Source organism: Rhinopithecus bieti, unplaced genomic scaffold, assembly GCF_001698545.2.
Source record: "Rhinopithecus bieti isolate Rb0 unplaced genomic scaffold, ASM169854v2 scaffold_22, whole genome shotgun sequence".
Classification (NCBI taxonomy): Eukaryota; Metazoa; Chordata; class Mammalia; order Primates; family Cercopithecidae; genus Rhinopithecus; species Rhinopithecus bieti.
In genome coordinates, this window is record NW_016803136.1 from 2,132,263 (window position 1) to 2,150,727 (window position 18,465).

Here is an 18,465-nt window from a genome sequence, read left to right on the forward strand (position 1 = left end):
AAAAAAAAAAAAAAAAAAAAAAGAAGTAAAAGTCTAAAACTCTTAGAAGAAAATAAAGAGGTAAATTTTCTAAACCTTGGATTTGGTAATGGTTTCATAGCTATGACATCGAAAGTGCAAGGAACAAAAGAAAAAAAGATAAACTGGACTTCAACAAAAATAAAAAACACTTGTGCATCAAAGGATATTCTCAAGACAATGAAAAGACAATCCACAAAATGGAAGAAAATGTTTGCAAATTATATATCTAATAAAGGTCTAGCATCCAGAATATATAAATAACTCATACATCTTCACAACACAAAAAATAACAATTTTTAAATGGACAAAGGACTTGAAATATGATATGCAAATGACCAATGTGCATATGAAAAAATGCTAATCACTAGGGAAACAAATTAAAAACATAATGTGATATCACCTCACCACCATTACAATGGCTACTATCAGAAAAGCAGAAAACAACAAGTGTTGGCAAGAAAGTGGAGAAATCAGAAGCCTTGCGTGCTATAGGTTGGAATATAAAATGGTGTAGCTGCTATGGAAAACAATATGGTTGTTCTAAAAAACTAAAATGAGAATTACCAAATGATCTAGTAATTCGTTTTCTGGCTACATACCCAGAAGAATTGGAAGCAGTGTATTGAAGAGATTTTATTTGAACACCCATGTTCACTGTGGCATTATTCACAATAGCCAACAGATGGAAGCAATACAAGTATCCACCAATGGGTGAATGTACATATAAAATGTGGTATATATACACAATGAAATATAATTCACCCTCCAAAAGGAGGAAATTCTGACACATGCTACAACATAGATGAACCTTGAGGACCTAAGCTAAGTGAAATAACCCAGTCACAAAAGAACAAATACTGCATAATTCCACTTACATGAGGTACCTAGAGTAGCCAAATTCATAGTAACAGCAAGCAGAAGGGTAGTTGCAGAGGTTATGGGAAGAGAGAAGGGGGAGATGTTATTTAATAGATACGCAGTTTCAGTTCTGTAAAATGAAGAGCATTCTGGAGACTGGTTGCACTACAAAATGAATGTACTTAATGCTACTGAAGCTACACCTAAAAATGGGTAAGACAGGCCGGGCATGGTGTCTCACGCCTGTAATGCCAGCACTTTTGGAGGCCAAGGTGGGTGGATCACCTGAGGTCTGGAGTTCAAGACCAGCCTGGCCAACATGGCGAAACCCCATCTCCATTAAAAATACAAAAATTAGCCAGGTGTGGTGGTATGAGCCTGTGGTCCCAGCTACTTAGGAAGCTGAGACAGGAGAATCACTTGAACCCGGGATGTGGAGGTGGCAGTGAGCCAAGATCGCGCCACTGCACTCCAGCCTGGGCCACAGAGTGAGACTCCATCTCAAAAAAAGAAAAAGAGCAAGACAGCCCGGGAGCAGTGGCTCATGCCTATAATCCCAGCACTTTGGGAGGCGGAGGCAGGTGGCTAGCTTGAAGTCAGGAGTTCAAGACCACCCTGAGCAACATAGTGAAACGCCATCTCTACCATAAACACAAAAAATTTAGCCAAGTGGGGTGGCATGTGCCTGTGGTCGGGAGGCTGGGGTGGGAAGATCACTTGAGCCTGGGAGGGGGTGGTTGTAGTGAGCCAAGATCAGGCCACTGCACTCCAGCCTGGGTGACAGAGACCCTCTTTCCAAAAAAAAAAAAAAAAGTGGGTAAGATAGGCAGAGCTGGTGGCTCACACCTGTATCCTAGCACTCTGAGAGGCTGAGGTGGGCAGATCACTGAGGAGCTCAGGAGTTCGAGACCAGCTTGGATAACATGGCGAAACCCCATCTCTACAAAAAATACAAAAATGAGCCAGGTGTGGTGGCAGGCACCTGTAGTTGCAGCTACTTGGGGGGCTGAGGCAGGAGAATAGCTCGAACCTGGGAGGTCAAGGCTACAGTGAGCTGAGGTCATGCCACCAAATTCCAGCCTGGGTGACAAAGTGAGACCCTGCCTCAAAAAAAAAAAAAAGTAAATGACTGGGAGCAACGGCTCATGCCTATAATCTCAGCAGTTTGGGAGGCCAAGGCAAGAGGATCACTTGAGGCCAGGAGTTCCAAGACCTGCCTGGGCAACGGAATGAGATCCTGTCTATACAAAACAATTACCTGGGTATGGTGGTGTGTGCCCGTAGTCTCAGCTAATCAGGAAGCTAAGGCAGGAGGATCACCTGAACCCAGGAAGTCGAGACTGCGGTGAGCTATGATTGTGTCACTGCACTACAGCCTAGGTGACAGAGTGCGATCCTATCTCTTAAATATATATACACACACGTATATATGGGTAAGAGGATAAATTTCATGAGTATTTTACAATTAAAATTTTTAAATTGCCAGGTGCGATGGCTCACGCATATAATTCCAGTGTGAGGCTGAGGTAGGTGGATCACTTGAGGTCAGGAGTTCAAGACTAGCCTGACCAACATGATGAAACCCCATCTCTACTAAATATACAAAAAAAAATAGCAGGGGGTGGTGGTATGCACCCGTAATCCCAGCTACCCTGGAGACTGAGGCAGGAGAATAGCTTGAACCCAGGAGGCGGAGGTTACAGTAAGTCGAGACAACTACAGCACTGCACTCCGGCCTGGGCAACAGCGCGAGGCTCCATCTCAAAAAAATAATAATTATTATTATTACTTACATATATATACATATATAATTAAAACTTTTCTCAATTAGCAATGAAAGTGAACAGATGTGTCTCCCAACAGCAAATCAGCACATGAAAAGATGCACATCATTAGTTGCTAGGAGAATCCAGCAAGAAACCACAATGAGTTATCACTTAATACGCACTAGGTTTGTGGATATCAACAAAATGATTCTCCAGTTTACATGGGAAGGCAAAAGATCCAGAATAGCCAATACAATACTGAAAAACAAAGGTGGAAGACTGACATTACTGTACTTCAGGACATAAATAAAGTTACAGGAACCAAGACAGTGTGGTACTAAGCAAAGAACAAACAAATAGATCAATGGGAACAGAGAGGCCAGAAATAAACTCATGCAAATATAGTCAGCTGGTCTTTGACAAAGGAGCAAAGGCAATTCAAAGGTGAAAGGATAGTCATTTCTTTTTTTTTTTTTTTTTGACACAGTCTCGCTCTGTCGCCCGGGCTGGAGTGCAGTGGCCGGATCTCAGCTCACTGCAAGCTCCGCCTCCCGGGTTTACGCCATTCTCCTGGCTCAGCCTCCCTAGTAGCTGGGACTACAGGCGCTCGCGACGTTGCCTGGCTAGTTTTTTTTGTATTTTTAGTAGAGACGGGGTTTCACCGTGTTAGCCAGGATGGTCTCGATCTCCTGACCTCGTGATCCGCCCGCCCGTCTCGGCCTCCCAAAGTGCTGGGATTACAGGCTTGAGCCACCACGCCCGGCCTTAAGGATAGTCATTTCAACAAATGGTGCTAGAACAACTGTATATCCACCCGCATCAATACATCTATACATGAGCCTTACACTTCACAAAAATTAACTCAAAATGTATTACAGACCTAAATGTAAAACATAAAACTATACAACTCCTAGAAAGTAACACAACATTAAGTTAGCCATGGGTTTGAAGACAACTTCTTAAATAAAACACCAGAAGCATAACCCATGAAAGAAATAACTGACAAGATGGATTTCATTAAAATTTAAAACTTCTGCTCTGCAAAAGACACTGCTGAAGAATGCAAAGACAAGCCATTGTCTGGAAGAAAACAGACACAAAACACATACCTGATAAAGGACTTGTAACTAAAATATACAAAGAACTCTTAAATAAGGGAAAAAATTCAATTGTAAAAATGGGCAAGAAAGTGGGGGTGGGGCAAAAGATCTGAACATCTCACTGAATAAGATATGTAGATGGGAAGCATATGAAAAGATGCTCAACATCGTGTATCATTAGAGAACTGCAATAAGTCATACGTTATATGATCCCATTTATATGAGACATCCAGAATAGGTACAGATACAGAGACAGAAATCAGACGAGTGGCTGTCAGGGGCTGAGGGGATGCAGGGATGGAAAGCGTAGGTATGAGGTCTCCTTTGGGGTGATGACAATGTTCTGACACTAGATAAAGGTGATGGTTAATTGTATTTTCTAATTAACATTTCGTTCAATAAACAATGAAGGAATGAGGAAAAGATGGATATAGAGAAAAGGGGAAGAAAAAATAACACCGCAAAGAGGGGCGGGAAAAAAAATCACATAAACCCATCACAGAGAATAAGACAGAGGTAAAAACAGAAAAGAGAGATTCAACAAATTCTGAAAGAAGTATTTCAGTAAACCACATTACTTAATCAACTATTTCAACCCATAATTATTAAGAATTTTCTTGGGAGGCTGAGGCTGGATGATCACTCGGGCCCAGGCGTTCGAGGCCAGCCTGTAGAGACAAAGCGATACCCTGTCTCTAGAAAAAAATGTTTTTTGTTATCTGGGTGCAGTAGAATGTGCCTGTAGTCCCAGTTACTCGGGAGGCGGAGGCAGGAGGATCACCTGCACTCCAGCCTGGGTGACAGAGCAAAACCCTGCCTCTCTAAAAAAAAAAAAAAAGAAAAGAAAATTTTCTCCTTACCAAACGAGCATCTTATCTGCTTCTTTCGATCGAACCTCTGGTACCTACCACTGATCCCCACTTTCCCCCTTGAATTCAGCTTTCTCCCTAGGAGCCCTCTCAGCTCCCAAGGCCTGCTTCTCCATTAGAGACACACTGAGAGCACAATGATTAGACCTAGAGAAGTACAATCTGGTGCTCACTGTGCTTCTGCTACAGAGGCACCTTAGATAAAAAGTTAAAAGAAGTAACAGGATCTGGGGAAAGGAAGCAAAGATCTGACTACTCAGAGCTAGGTGCAAATTTTAAGGAGAGAAGTAAGCCTTATTTTTCTTATAGAATGAGTTGTCTAGTTCAACAGAAAGGGAAGAGAATCAAGACAAAATTCAGAGCAGAAGCTCTGGTCAGAAACAAAGAATGGTGTTTAGCTGGAGCATAAGCATTCCCTTAGGAATTTAAGTGCAGTGGTAAGTGGATAGATAAAGTACAGAGTTAAGTGCAGTGAGGAATCCCTGACAACTTAATTCTGAGAGCAATTGTAATGAAAGGAGTTTGAGGGGATATTCTTTGGGCTACAGTGATGAGATGAAATGAAGCGCCAGGAACTGATATTATCAAACTCCATATTGTAAGATACCTCCTGCAAAGCACTTCCCCTGTCCACAGGATTTCTTACCGTATACACTGCCAGCAAAGCCAACTGGTTATAGGGGCGTCCATTCTTGGGAGCAATGTGCTGGGCCTTCAGGTACCAACTAGAACAGAAAAACAGTAAGAAAATGCTAGTTCCAGATTAGCTTTTTCCCAATTCATCCTGATAGCCCTAATACTTAAGACATAAAGTACAGTGTTAGATGTAACCCTGGAGAGGTAAGGCATGACTACAGGGACCAATAGGGACACCTGTAGAAAACCCATAGGGAGGCAGCTTGAGTGGCCTAGGGCTCTTAGTAAGGCTTAGCTTAGAGCCACACAGGGAAGAGAAATAATGAAGTGGAGGTAAAAGTACCTGCGAGCTTTCCCATAGTTTGCGGTATCATTGGCTTGCTCCCGGTACCTAGCAATATCTCCTTGGCATATCATACATCGCTGGGCACTGATCAAGGCATACTTTACCTTTAGGAAAAACAATCAGTTAGTAGAAAAGCCAAGAAACACTAACTTCAACCCTCAAAGGATAGGGATGGGGTGAAAATGACAATGTAGCACTGGTAAGGCACTAGCAGTCCTCCACAAAGTATAAAGTTTTCAGCCTAAACCTGACTACCAAAAAGACAGTCAGCAGTGTGATACAAAATTTACTGAGAAAGAGAAAGGGAGATTCTTGAGTCCTAGCCAAATGAAATGAAAGAAAACATTTCGATATCAGTAGTCAGGAGACCTGACTCTATGGAATAGTGTTTGATCTCAAGGAAGTCTCTGAGATGCTCTGGGACTCAGTTTCTTCATCTGAATGTAAAAATAACTACTCTATAGGGTAGCTGGAGGAAATACATGTAAAAATATTTTATAAACTACAAAGAGACATACAAATATGAAGACAATTGTTTACTCTGTTCTTTTTTCTCCCCCTAATAATTTCTGAGACAGAGTCTCACTCTGTTGCCCAGGCTGGAGTATAGTGGCGCGATCTCGGCTCACTGCAACCTCCACCTCCTGAGCCCAAGTGATTCTTGTGCCTCAGCCTCCTGAGTACTGGGATGACAGGCATGCACCACCATGCCCAGCTAATTTTTGTATTTTTAATAGAGACAGGGTTTCACCATGTTGCCCAGGCTTGTCTCAAACTCCTGGCCTCAAGTGATCTGCCTGCCTCAGCCTCCCAAAGTGCTGGGATTACAGGCGTGAGCCATCATGCCCAGCCACCTTATTCTTTTTTTGCCATCATTACAGTCTTTCTTCAAACTGTTAATATCACAGAATTGTACCACGGCATTACATTATCTTCGCCTAAAACAAGTAATCGTTTTATCAAACATTAACAACATGCCACACTGTGCAGTACTGTATGTTTTCTCACTGATAGGCTTGGCATCTGTCACTCAGAAAACAGAGTAAACCAATCCCAAGACATGTGCCCACGAAAATATCTCCCTAAGGAACACCACTTCACAGCACACAATATAATCCACTCCACTGCACACGGAAGAAATTAACGTATCACTGAACAAAGAACAAAGCTTCATTGAGAAGGAGATACTGACCCCTCAGGAAGGCACACTCACTAAGCAAACTAGCTACTGCACATTAACCTCCTACCTAGCACATAACTCAAATTTGTACCTCAGCAAAGTTACATATCACTACATATCACATACCCCCTAAATCCTAACTATTCCACAAATTCTATGAATGAACATCCCCAAAGGTGTTAAGAATCCTCCATATTTAACTGATAAAGCACAAAGAGAACTGATTATGCCTCCATACTACATCCACTTTGTCATCTTGGTAAGAGAGAAAAACAAAACAAAACAAATTATTTTGGCCGGGTGCAATGGCTCACACCTGTAATCCCAGCACTTTGGGAGGCCGAGGCGGGCGGATCACGAGGTAAGGAGATCAAGACCATCCCGGCTAACACGGTGAAACCTCGACTCTACTAAAATACAAAAAATTAGCTGGGCGCAGTGGCAGGCACCTGTAGTCCCAGCTACTCGGGAGGCTGAGGCAGGAAAATGGCTGAACCCAGGAGGCGGAGCTTGCAGTGAGCCGAGATCACGCCACTGCACTCCAGCCTGGGCGACAAAGCGAGACTCGGTCTCCAAAAAAAAAAAANCCATACTACATCCACTTTGTCATCTTGGTAAGAGAGAAAAACAAAACAAAACAAATTATTTTGGCCGGGTGCAATGGCTCACACCTGTAATCCCAGCACTTTGGGAGGCCGAGGCGGGCGGATCACGAGGTAAGGAGATCAAGACCATCCCGGCTAACACGGTGAAACCTCGACTCTACTAAAAATACAAAAAATTAGCTGGGCGCAGTGGCAGGCACCTGTAGTCCCAGCTACTCGGGAGGCTGAGGCAGGAAAATGGCTGAACCCAGGAGGCGGAGCTTGCAGTGAGCCGAGATCACGCCACTGCACTCCAGCCTGGGCGACAAAGCGAGACTCGGTCTCCAAAAAAAAAAAATTCTGGCCGGGCACGGTGGCTCAAGCCTGTAATCCCAGCACTTTGGGAGGCCGAGACGGGCGGATCACGAGGTCAGGAGATCAAGACCATTCTGGCTAACCCGGTGAAACCCCGTCTCTACTAAAAATACAAAAAAAACTAGTCGGGCGAGGTGGCGGGCGCCTGTAGTCCCACCTACTCCGGAGGCTGAGGCAGGAGAAGGGCGATAACCCGGGAGGCGGAGCTTGCAGTGAGCTGAGAGCCGGCCACTGCACTCCAGCCCGGGTGACAGAGCAAGACTCCGTCTCAAAAAAAAAAAAAAATTCTTTCAAAGGCTCTTTATCCTCAGCATGAAGTCCTGGACAATTGAGCCTCTGCTTACCTCATCAGCACCACGTTCCCGGTCACTCTCTGTACCTCAAACAGACAGACTCCTGAGTTCCCCTAACACACCATGCTGTTTTCCACTTCAGGGCCTTTAAGTATATCGTCCTCTTCCCCTAGAATGCTCCTCTCCTTGCATTTTCACACACACCTTCACCTGGCTGATGTTTCTGGCCTTCAGTCTTAGTTTAACTATGATTTTCTCAGTCTCCCAGGATTCTTTAAAACTAGGTTAACCCTTTACAGTATACACCCCCAACATCTTTGGCGAAAGTCACTGCATCAGCAATTACTCATCCAATGTCTGCACTCACCCCCAATCAAACACTAAACTCCAAGAAACAGGAGCACGTTGTAAATTTTTTTCAATCTGCACTGAATTGCCTCTGCCTAAAATGTCACCAAGTATGTAAGAGGAACTCAATAAACATTTTTTTTTTTTTTTTTTTTTTGCGATAGAGTCTTACTTTGTTGCCCAGGCTAGAGTGCAATAACGCAGTCTTGGCTCACTGCAACCACTGCCTCCTGGGTTTAAGCGATTCCCCTGTCTCAGCCTCCTGAGTAGCTGGCACTATAGGCATGCACCACCACACCTGGCTAATTTTTGAATTTTTAGTAGAGATGGGGTTTTGCCATGTTGGGCCAGGCTTGTCTCAAACCCCTGACCTCAGGTGATCTGCCTGCCTTGGCCTCCCAAAGGGCTGGGATTAAGGAATGAGCCACTGCGCCCAGCCAAAAACATTTGTCCATCAGTAAGAAAGCTTGTATGCAGTAATTTATCATAAGGAGCAAAAAGGCAAGAGGAAGCCTCTGCTCCATAAATCACACTGCTTTCTGTAATGAATCTCTAACCTCTTCCTAAATATGCTCAAGTTTCCTATCGTAAAACAAAAACTGGCCAGGCATGGTACAGAAGCGGAAAAAAAAAAAAAAAAACGAAAAACAAAGAAGAAAAAATTCTTCTCTTAGAACCCTATGTTCTTTCAGCTGTCTTCCCTCCTTGCCTTCACAGCCAAGATGCTTAAAAGAATGGTCTACATTACTCTCTCGCAGTCTCTACTGCTTTATCTCTCTTCACTACAATCTGGCTTCCAGTCTCCCCAACTAAATTAACTCTTGATAAGTTCATCCAATCCAATGGACACTTTTTAGTAATCTTATCATTTGACAGCTCCATTGCACTTGACAATTTTACCTACCCCCACCTTGAAATGTAACCCCCATCTCTTGCCAGTCTTCCCAGTACCCCAACTTTCGCTTCAACCATCACCTATATCATGATGACTCATGAATCTATAACACCAGCCCAGCTTTCTCCTGACCTCCAGAGAGACCACAATATTCATTTGTTCAAATTCCTGCAACACATACACTTCCACCTAAACATATCCAAACCTGAATCAGTCTCTTGCTTTACAGCCATTCCCCTGGACTACCAGCTGGGAGATGATTCAGACTCTCCATGCCTCCAATCTCATCCATCCCTCATACCAAATCAGTCAACACTTCCATTCTATTTCTTTTCTTTCCAATCTGTCTTCTCTTTCCCATCTCCACGACCTCTATCTGAGTTCAGACCTACAACCTGACTCCTCTATCTCCACTCTCGTCCAACTCCCACCCAAACTCACCAATCTGCCCAAGTGACCAGTTCTAAGAACAAACCTATCTTATCCATTTACTAAAAAAGCAATTAATGGTTCCGCGGAGCTTTCAGAATGAAGTCCAAACTCTTTGGCACAGCAGATGAGAGCTTACGACCCAGTCACTTTCCCCTTCGTTAGCTCTTCCACCGGCAATAGCCCCTTCACACTACAAACACCAGCACACTGAACTTCCTGCACTTTGCCAACAATGCCTGTTTCTCTTTTGCTGGACCCTCTATCCAAACTGCTCCTCCCACCTGCAAACTCCTAGTCATGTTTCAAAACTCAGCTTGACAATCTCCAAGAAGCCTTCCTTGGCCCCACCAGGCTAAGTTAGATTCACTTCTCTCTATGGCCCTTCAACACTCTATACTGGGGTCCCCAACCCTCAGGCTGCGGACTGGTACCAGTCTCTGGTCTGAGCGGTGGGCAGGCTAGCACATAAACATATCCAAACCTGAATCAATCTCTTCCTTTACAGCCACTCCCCTGGACTACCAGCCACACCACCTGAACCCTACCTCCTGTCAGATCAACGGTGGTATTAGTTCTCACAGGTGCGCAAACCCTATTGCGAACTAAGCATGTGAGGGACATAGGCTGTGCACTCTTTATGAGAATCTAATGCCCCTACATCCCTGTCCATGGAAAAACTGTCTTCCACAAAACCAGTCCCCAGCACCAAAAAGGCCAGAGACTGGCCAGGCCCAGGGGCTCATGCCTGCAATCTCAGCACTTTGGGAGGCCGAGGTGGGTGGATCACCAAAGGTCAGAAGTTCAAGACCAGCCTGGGCAACATGATGAAACCTCGTCCTATAAAACATACAAAAATTAGCCAGGCTTGGCGGTGGGCACCTGTAATCCCAGCTACTCGGGAGACTAACACAGGAGAACTGCTTAAACCTGGGAGGCAGAGGTTGCAGGTTGCAGTGAGCCGAGATCACACCACTGCACTCCAGCCTGGGTGACAAGAATGAAACTCCATCTCAAAAAAGGGGAAAAAAAAAAAGAAAGAAAGAAAGAAGGCAGGCTGGGGAGCACTGCTATATGCCACTACCATAGTACACACGACACTACAACTGTTGGTTTAATCTATCTGCCCTGCACTGAACTATACCTTTCATTCTTTTATCCTCAACACCCAGTAGAGTGTCTAGCACATAACTAACACTAGATAAATGCTTACTAAATGAATGAAAATTTAAGATAAATAAAGAAGGTAGCTTACTGTCTTGCGTAATGGCTTGCTGCGAATGGCAAGACCATCCATGTAGTCTTCCAGTTTGAACTTGTAAGTAACCTGCAGCTTCTGAAGCAAACTATCAAAGAAGTCACTACCCTATAAAAAGAAAAAAAGAAATTACTGAATCAACCTATTCTGATCCAACCTATCCACCAAAAACCGGGGCAGACAACCCTTTCACAGTTCTGCTAATGTTCAGACATCCTATGAAAAGGGAGGCATGCACAATATTTAGTGGCCACCAATTTGAGCACAGGACAAATTCAGTCTAAGCCTTCTTCAAAGATATGAACACATGAACACACACACATTCTCTCCACACAAACACAAACACATATATACACATTCTCATTCTCTCTTTTAGGCCAATGCATTCAGAAAGCTTTCAACCTCAAAACTCCAATTGTCAGTAATTTACAGTCCCAAGGAAGCAACTGGAGTAGAGTAGGCTCAGAACCCAAGAAAAGGGCATGGTTTTTTTGGTCAATATTCTGTTCTAAAAGATGGTATTTCAGGTAGTAAAAATCCATCATAACTACAGAATGCTGAAGCCTTTACCCTGAGGACAAAAAGATGACAGTTTACCTCATCCAAGAGCTCCAAAAGTCTGTTCCGAATCTGTTCTGGGTTCTCAACATTCGGATCCTTGACAAGTTGCCTGAATTTCTCAATCACCTGATAGAAAGCATTCTTCCACAGGATCTGATCCACATTCTGATTATCAGAGAATTCAATATCTAATAGAATACAGCGCTCATATAGCTGCAGTAGTTCAGCTCTGGAATAAAATACATGCAACTTCCAGCTCCAAATACACCATAGAAAGAGCTAGACCCAAGTTTTGAGATTCCTGCAAATTAACCACCTCCCTTGGCAGGAAATCAAAAATGTGACCAGGTAGGCATACTACTCTCTCTGGTTTCCACTCTGCAGAGCAGAATGTCCTTCTAAAGATACTTGTGTCTAGGAAAATAGTTTTTCCCCATATGTCTTCACCTAAATTTAACAACTGAAGTAAGATCTTCACTGCAAGCTATACGCTGTTCATTTCTTGGCATTCTAGAAAGTCTTTTTACATTTCAAGATTCCATGATCCCTTAAAGATAATTTTTTCTAAAAGAAAAAGTAGGATGCATAATCATTTCTAAGACTAGAAAATAAAACTTCTGTTTCCAACTGCCCTTCCCTTACAAAGGGAAAAGGAGATAATACCCAGAAGCTCAGCTAAAAAGTTTCTACCTTCCTCAGCCATAGGAATTTATACACCTCCAGCTGATCCCCATTTCCCTCCAGCCAGAATAGAACACATCATACCTGAGTTGCGCCATCTTCTCCAGGCCCTCCGGACTGATGCGGTCCCTGGAGAGCAGGTTGCTGAGCTGCAGCTCCTGGTTGTCAGCCACCCGGAGAAGCCTGTGCAGCTCCTGTTGCTGCAGGTTCCTCATGTGCTGCTCCACCTCCTCGGGACTCATGGTGCTGGCAGGTAGAGGGCTACATACATACTGTCCTGACGGAGTCGGGTAGCCTGGGTAGTAAGGCCCTGGGTACACACCATTTGCAGGGCCCACTGGGTACTGCAGAGGGTTATAACCCGTATAGGGATACTGGGAGGCAGGGCCTGGTGTCCGGGGGTAATAATAGGGGTTGTCAGAGTTTTGAAACTTATAATAAGATGCTTGAGCCTGGCGTGAGTCACCCCAAGACGTAGGACTGACTTCATCATCGGTGTCCAAGAAATGCAGCTGGGGCGCCTGAGTCTTCAGAGCAGGTTTCTGATCAGGATTGTTGGGGTCCCACAACCGGCGTGTGGTGCCTCCACGGCCCCAACTCCGAGGTCCCTTACCACCAGATCCAAACAAAAGCCGAGGCCCCAAAGGTGCGGACTCTGGAGAACCTGCCGAATTGACAGACAGGGTGGTATGCGCAGGCAGAATCAGAATGCCACGCCCACGACCCCGAAGTTCTTGTTTCGGGTTTCTGGACTCCTGCTTCTCAGAGCCTTTGCCCCCACTGCTCAAGCTTTTGTCAGGCTTTCCTCTATCCACATCATCCCTGGCTGACTTCACCATGGGAGACTCTTTGTTCATGGCTTCTGCATCAAAAGTGACACGAAGAGTGCCTCGATTTTCTTTACCATTACTTTTCTGCTCACCCTCCCCACGGCCAGACCAGTTTCTTTCCAAATGCTTCTTCCTTTCTGAACTTCTCCTGGGTCCTAATCCATCAGGCTCATCAATTCTGTCCTCATCTAAGGAATCGGTTGAGGACACAGACACTTGCTTCTTCAGTCGTGGCCTCTCCTTGGTCCTATCCTGTCGGCGGCGGCGACATCCATTATCAGTCAGGCCAGCTCCCTCAGCGCTGTTGTTGCTGCCAGCTGAGCTGGTACTGCACGTGCGGTAGCGATTCCTTCGTTTGTCTGACCGGGAGTAGCGCTTTGCAGAACCTGGCTTCCCCTGGGCCGGGTCATCATTGGTTTTCCTCATCCCCTCCCCTTTTTCAATCCTCTTTCCTTTTTCTCCCTTTGCAGCCCTTACTCTTTCACCACCTGGGTTCTTTTCTGTCTCAGCCCTGTCTGGTTTATTCACAGCTTCCTCTTTCGCAGCATTTCCCCTACACTCATCTTCCTCTACTCTCAGTTGCTCTACCTGGTTGAGGATTTCTTCCTCCTCCACCCGACTGGCTGATTCTTTGCTAACAGTCTGCAAACGTCGTCCAGGCTGATAGATCTGCAGGTCTGGTTTCTTTGTTCTTTTGATAATTTTTAGACTACGATCCTCTTGTCCAGCAGTCCTAGGAAAGGATTCTTGTCCCCGATTATTTTCTGGGTCTATAGGACCATTCTGTTGTTGGTTGTTCAGTTCCTTACAGACATCTTTAATGGGCTGAGTACCATTTTCAACAGCAGAGGAATCTCGGTCATTAACAATTTCATCTTTGAATTCCTCATTCCCAGAGAGTTCCTTGATTTTGGGCTTGTTCCTTAGCCGAGAAAGGCCAGGCTTATAGATTTCCAGATCTGGACGCCTGTTATCTTTGCGCGGCCTGGCCTCCTTTAATTCCTTCATGTTTTCTGTTATGTCAGGGAGAGAGTTTGGGAGGGAAAGGTAGAAGATAAGAATAAAGAAGGAAGGAGGGGGAAAGACTGTCATTCTGGTTAAGTAACCAAAAAAAAGTCAAGCAAGAATTACACATCCAAATGCTAATACTGGTAGGTAAGGAAGGACATTTCTGTAGAAGCAGAAATTCTGAGTTTACAACACTTGTTCAACAATTCACAAGGCTAAGGACCTAATTGTGTTGGTGCTACCTACACTTGGGTGAGGGAAATGGGGGAAACCCATCTCCTTATGTGTTACCCCAGTCATATTCAGAAATCCAAGACCCCAAACTACCTCATTATTGTCAGAACAAAAGATCTCTATAACCTTTTCATATAGAGCCTATGAATCCACCTCAGCTTTTTCTTCTGCCTTTAACTTTTTTCCTGGGTGGCTAAGTTCTTCTAACATAACAGCAGGGGAAAAAAGTAAAAAAGGAGAAAAAGGGGGGTATTATAACAATCATCAGTCCTTGATATCTCTGGAGAAAAAAAATGCGACTCTCGTCTTTAAACTTGACCAGGACAATTCTTTTCTTCAGGATATCAATTACCAAATAACATACCTGCTGGTAAATTAAACAGTAAGCAGTTCCTTCCACATTCTTCAACTTCACCCATCCTCACCAACTCACTGAGAGTAGCTCGCAGAGTTACCAAACTACTGCTCAGACTATCGTACTAGAATACTGACACTAACTGCTACTGTGATGATGGAATTATGATTAGAAAAAAGTTCCATAAGGGAACTTTCCCTGGATGCTGATGGAAAGATTGTGACATACTCTCAAAATACCAAGAACTGGGAACTCAAGAATTAAGAATAATACAGGACCTTAGAAACCACTCTCGGCCGGGCGCGGTGGCTCATGCCTGTATTCCCAGCACTTTGGGAGGCTAAGGCGGGCAGATCATGAGGTCAGCAGATCAAGACCATCCTGGCTAACACGGAGAAACCCCATCTCCACTAAAAACACAAAAAATTAGCCGGGCATGGTGGCGAGTGCCTGTAGTCCCAGCTACTCGGGAGGCTGAGGCAGGAGTACGGCGTGAGCCCGGGAGGCGGAGCTTGCAATGAGCCCAGATCAGGCCACTGCACTCCAGGCTGGGCGACAGAGCGAGAGACTCCAGCTCAAAAAAAAAAAAAAAGAAACCACTCTCTGAGCTCCATGGACTTACTGAACAGCAAGTATAACAAGATAACAAGTATAACAAGCAAGTATCTGTTTTTTTTTTTAAAGTATCTATTACCATTGTCAAAAGTAACCACTAAACATTTCAGTGGAAAAGTGACAGAATTCGTGAGAATATTATCAAGTACACAAATGGAATGCTATATAAAATCCAAGCATAGGCCAGGTGCAGTGGCTCATGCCTATAATCCCAGCACTTTGGGAGGCTGAGGCGGGAGGGCTGCTTGAGGCCAGGAGTTCAAGATCAGCGTGGGCAACATGGCAAAACCCTGTCTCTATAAAATATACAAAAAATAGCCAGGTGTTGTGGTGCAGGTCTGTAATTCCAGCTACTGGGAAGGCTAAGGTGGGAGGATCACTTGAGCACGGGAGGTGGAGGCTACAGTGAGCTGAGATCCCTCCACTGCACTCCAGCCTGGACAAAAGAGTGAGATCCTACCTCAAAAAAATAATAACAATAGACGGGCGCAGCGACTCACGCCTGTAATCCCAGCACTTTGGGAGGCCGAGACAGGCGGATCACGAGGTCAGGAGGCGGGTGGATCACGAGGTCAGGAGGCGGGTGGATCACGAGGTCAGGAGATCAAGACCATCCTGGCTAATACGGTGAAACCCCGTCTCTACTAAAAATACAAAAAATTAGCCGGGCGTGGTGGCGGGCGCCTGTAGTTCCAGCTATTTCGGAGGCTGTCAGGAGAACGGCGTGAACCCGGGAGGCGGAGGTTGCAGTGAGCTGAGATCGCACCACTGTACTCCAGCCTGGGCGACAGAGTGAGGCTCCGTCTCGAAAAATAATAATAACAATAAAAAAGTTTTTAATCCTAGTATTGCTCTCTAAATATAAATGCAAACAAGCCCATAGGCATCATATGCTCCAGCACGTACATTTACTTTTTGTAGATGTAACAAAACGGGAAAAAAAGAGACTGAGGTTTAGGATAGTGTTTCACTATTGAAAAAAGAGACTCAGGTTTAGGATAGTGCTTCACTATTTTCAGAAGTTTAAAAGGCAGGTTCATGAAGTATCCAAGAAGATGAAGCAGTTTAACCCAAGAATACCTCACCCTCGGCATTCTGTAACTTGGGGTGGGGGGGGAGGAGGGATGGGGAGAGCTCTTCCTACAACTTTCTAGAGCAGGGAGAGAAAACAGCCTTAACCATCCAATTCTGTTAATAAACAAAAACCAATTTCACAGACTGGCCGCAAACCTAGAGAAGCCACCTATCACAGCTAGCATTCTACACAACTCTTATTGCCTAACGCAGGGGAGGTGAGACACTTAGAATCTTTCTTACTTTCCTGACGTGGCTGGAGACTTGAAATTAACTTGCAAACTGAGCATTCTCTCTAATAAAAACTGCTCCCACACATGCCAGGGCCAAACCCGAGTAGTCAGAGGTCCCGGATCCCTCCAATGGCGCAGCTTTCGGAAGCCTGTCTTGGGGGGGAAAAGTTCAGCAAGGAAGTCGCAGGCTGTTCAACCTTTCTCCCCAAATCCTTCTCTCCGACGCTAAAGCGGTGGCCGGGGCAGGCCCGCGGAGGGCGGCCTGGAGAGCGACACGCCCGGGGCCTCCACCAGACCCCACTCCTTTCCGTGTCTCCCGACGCCTGGGAATCCGCGGGCGGGTCTGAGAGGGCTGGGGCAAAGGGGAACAGTCACCTTCGCGGCGAAAAAGAGGGTGGAGGCAGGAATTCGGGCCAGGCTCTTCCGGAGCCGGCCAGGACTGGCCGAGCCCGACCCCGCACTGACCCGCGGGAGAGGCAAGGCAGCGAGGGTCCGCCGCGGCCCCAGCGCCTACTGCCGGGGGAAGGGGCGGGGGCTCCGGAGCCGCAGGCCGAGCGGGGAGGAGGCAGGGGAGGAGGAGAGGGAGGCGGGGCGGGCAGGCCCGGCCCAGGAGCTGGGCGGCGCGACTCACCTCTGCTCCCGGCCTGCGGGGCCAGAGTAGCCAGGATCCCGCGCAGCTCCGACGCGGAGATCCGCACACGCTCCAGCCCTTCCGCCATCTTCGCGGCTGCTGCTACAGCCGTAGGTACTCCGCCACCGCCGCGCGCAGCCAGGAAACCACCACAGACGGGCGGCGCGCGCGCTCGCCCACCTCCCAGCCTTTCCCCGCCCCCTGCCGCCCTCCCTTGCCGAACGACGGTGGCCGCGCTGGGAGGAAAAGCGCCCGACGCCGATTCCAGAGGGGCGGGACCGGAGCGCGAGCCTGGGCGGGGCGGGCGGGCGCTGCGCGTGCGCAGAAGTGCGGCCGGGGAGGCTCGCGAAGGCTGGAGCTGGAGGCGCGGCGGCGGGGAGCTGAGGTGAGGCGAGGCTGGGCCTTACCAGGCCGGGCGAGCGTTTGCGGCGGTGGCTGCCGTTGCTGTTGTGATCACCGAGGACACTGGTAGTAGTCTGGGACTCGGGTTGACAGAGACACCCCACAGCCTGGGCTCCTCTGGACACCTTAGGCCAGGCTCGCCCGCCACAGGCCCCGACTAGCGCCGCGGGCCATTACTTGGGACCTTGAAGATCTGCTAAGAGTAGTTATTACTATTCCCTTTTTTTTTTTTTTTTTTTTAAGGCGGAGTCTCGCTCTGTCGCCCAGGCTGGAGGGCATTGGCGCGATCTCGGCTCACTGCAGACTCCGCCTCCCGGGTTCAAGCGATTCTCCCGCCTCAGCCTCCCTAAGGTTAGGAAACTGAATCCCAGAGAACGGAAGTAAATTGCCCAGGGTGACACCGTGGATAAGTACCTACCAGAGCCTTTTTCATCCCCAAAACCTTTTTTCTTTTTTTTGAGATGGAGCCTCGCTCTGTCCCCCAGGCTGAAGTGCAGTGGCGCGATCTCGGCTCACTGCAACCTCCGCCTCCTGGATTCAAGCGATTCTCCTGCCTCAGCCTCCCTAGTAGCTGGGATTACAGGTGCACGACACCAAGCCCGGCCAATTTTTGTACTTTTTGTAGACACGGGGTTTCACTAGGCTGGTCTCGAACTCCTGACCTCAGGTGATCCACCCGCCTCGGCCTCCCAAAGTGCTGGGATGACAGGCCTGAGCCGCTGTGCCCGGCCGCCCCCTGACTTTTAAAAAATACATACGATATAGTTGGAATCGTGTGGAAGGGAGTACATCAGGCGGTATATAAGTCGATTTGGGGCCGGGCGCGGTGGCTCAAGCCTGTAATCCCAGCACTTTGGGAGGCCGAGACGGGCGGATCACGAGG

At 46.6% G+C, this 18,465-nt stretch overlaps 2 protein-coding genes across 10 annotated transcripts in view; one reads left to right on the forward strand and one right to left on the reverse strand.

Annotated features, from left to right (window-relative positions):
* Positions 1-17,317, reverse strand: part of SMG6 (SMG6 nonsense mediated mRNA decay factor) — a 265,269-nt gene extending 247,952 nt beyond the window's left edge. The window contains exons 1-7 of one of the 4 annotated variants that reach the window (XM_017866959.1): positions 17,181-17,246; positions 16,560-16,702; positions 12,285-14,043; positions 11,556-11,748; positions 10,956-11,066; positions 5,594-5,700; positions 5,261-5,339 (exon numbers count right to left, since the gene is read on the reverse strand). In XM_017866959.1, coding sequence (XP_017722448.1) covers positions 5,261-5,339; positions 5,594-5,700; positions 10,956-11,066; positions 11,556-11,748; positions 12,285-14,038 — 2,244 coding nt within the window. In that variant the 5' untranslated portion in view covers positions 14,039-14,043; positions 16,560-16,702; positions 17,181-17,246. Of the gene's footprint in view, positions 1-5,260; positions 5,340-5,593; positions 5,701-10,955; positions 11,067-11,555; positions 11,749-12,284; positions 14,044-14,636; positions 14,790-16,559; positions 17,101-17,180 lie in introns of those variants that run through there. The other 3 variants (XM_017866931.1, XM_017866949.1, XM_017866940.1) reach the window with 3 other exon arrangements.
* A 172-nt stretch (positions 17,318-17,489) lies between these two features.
* The window catches only part of SRR (serine racemase), a 17,269-nt gene continuing 16,293 nt past the window's right edge, over positions 17,490-18,465 (forward strand). Inside the window, exon 1 of one of the 6 annotated variants that reach the window (XM_017867034.1) lies at positions 17,490-17,565. The gene's annotated coding sequence lies outside the window, so the exon portion shown is untranslated. Of the gene's footprint in view, positions 17,649-18,465 lie in introns of all 6 variants that reach the window. The other 5 variants (XM_017867050.1, XM_017867054.1, XM_017867014.1 and 2 more) reach the window with 5 other exon arrangements.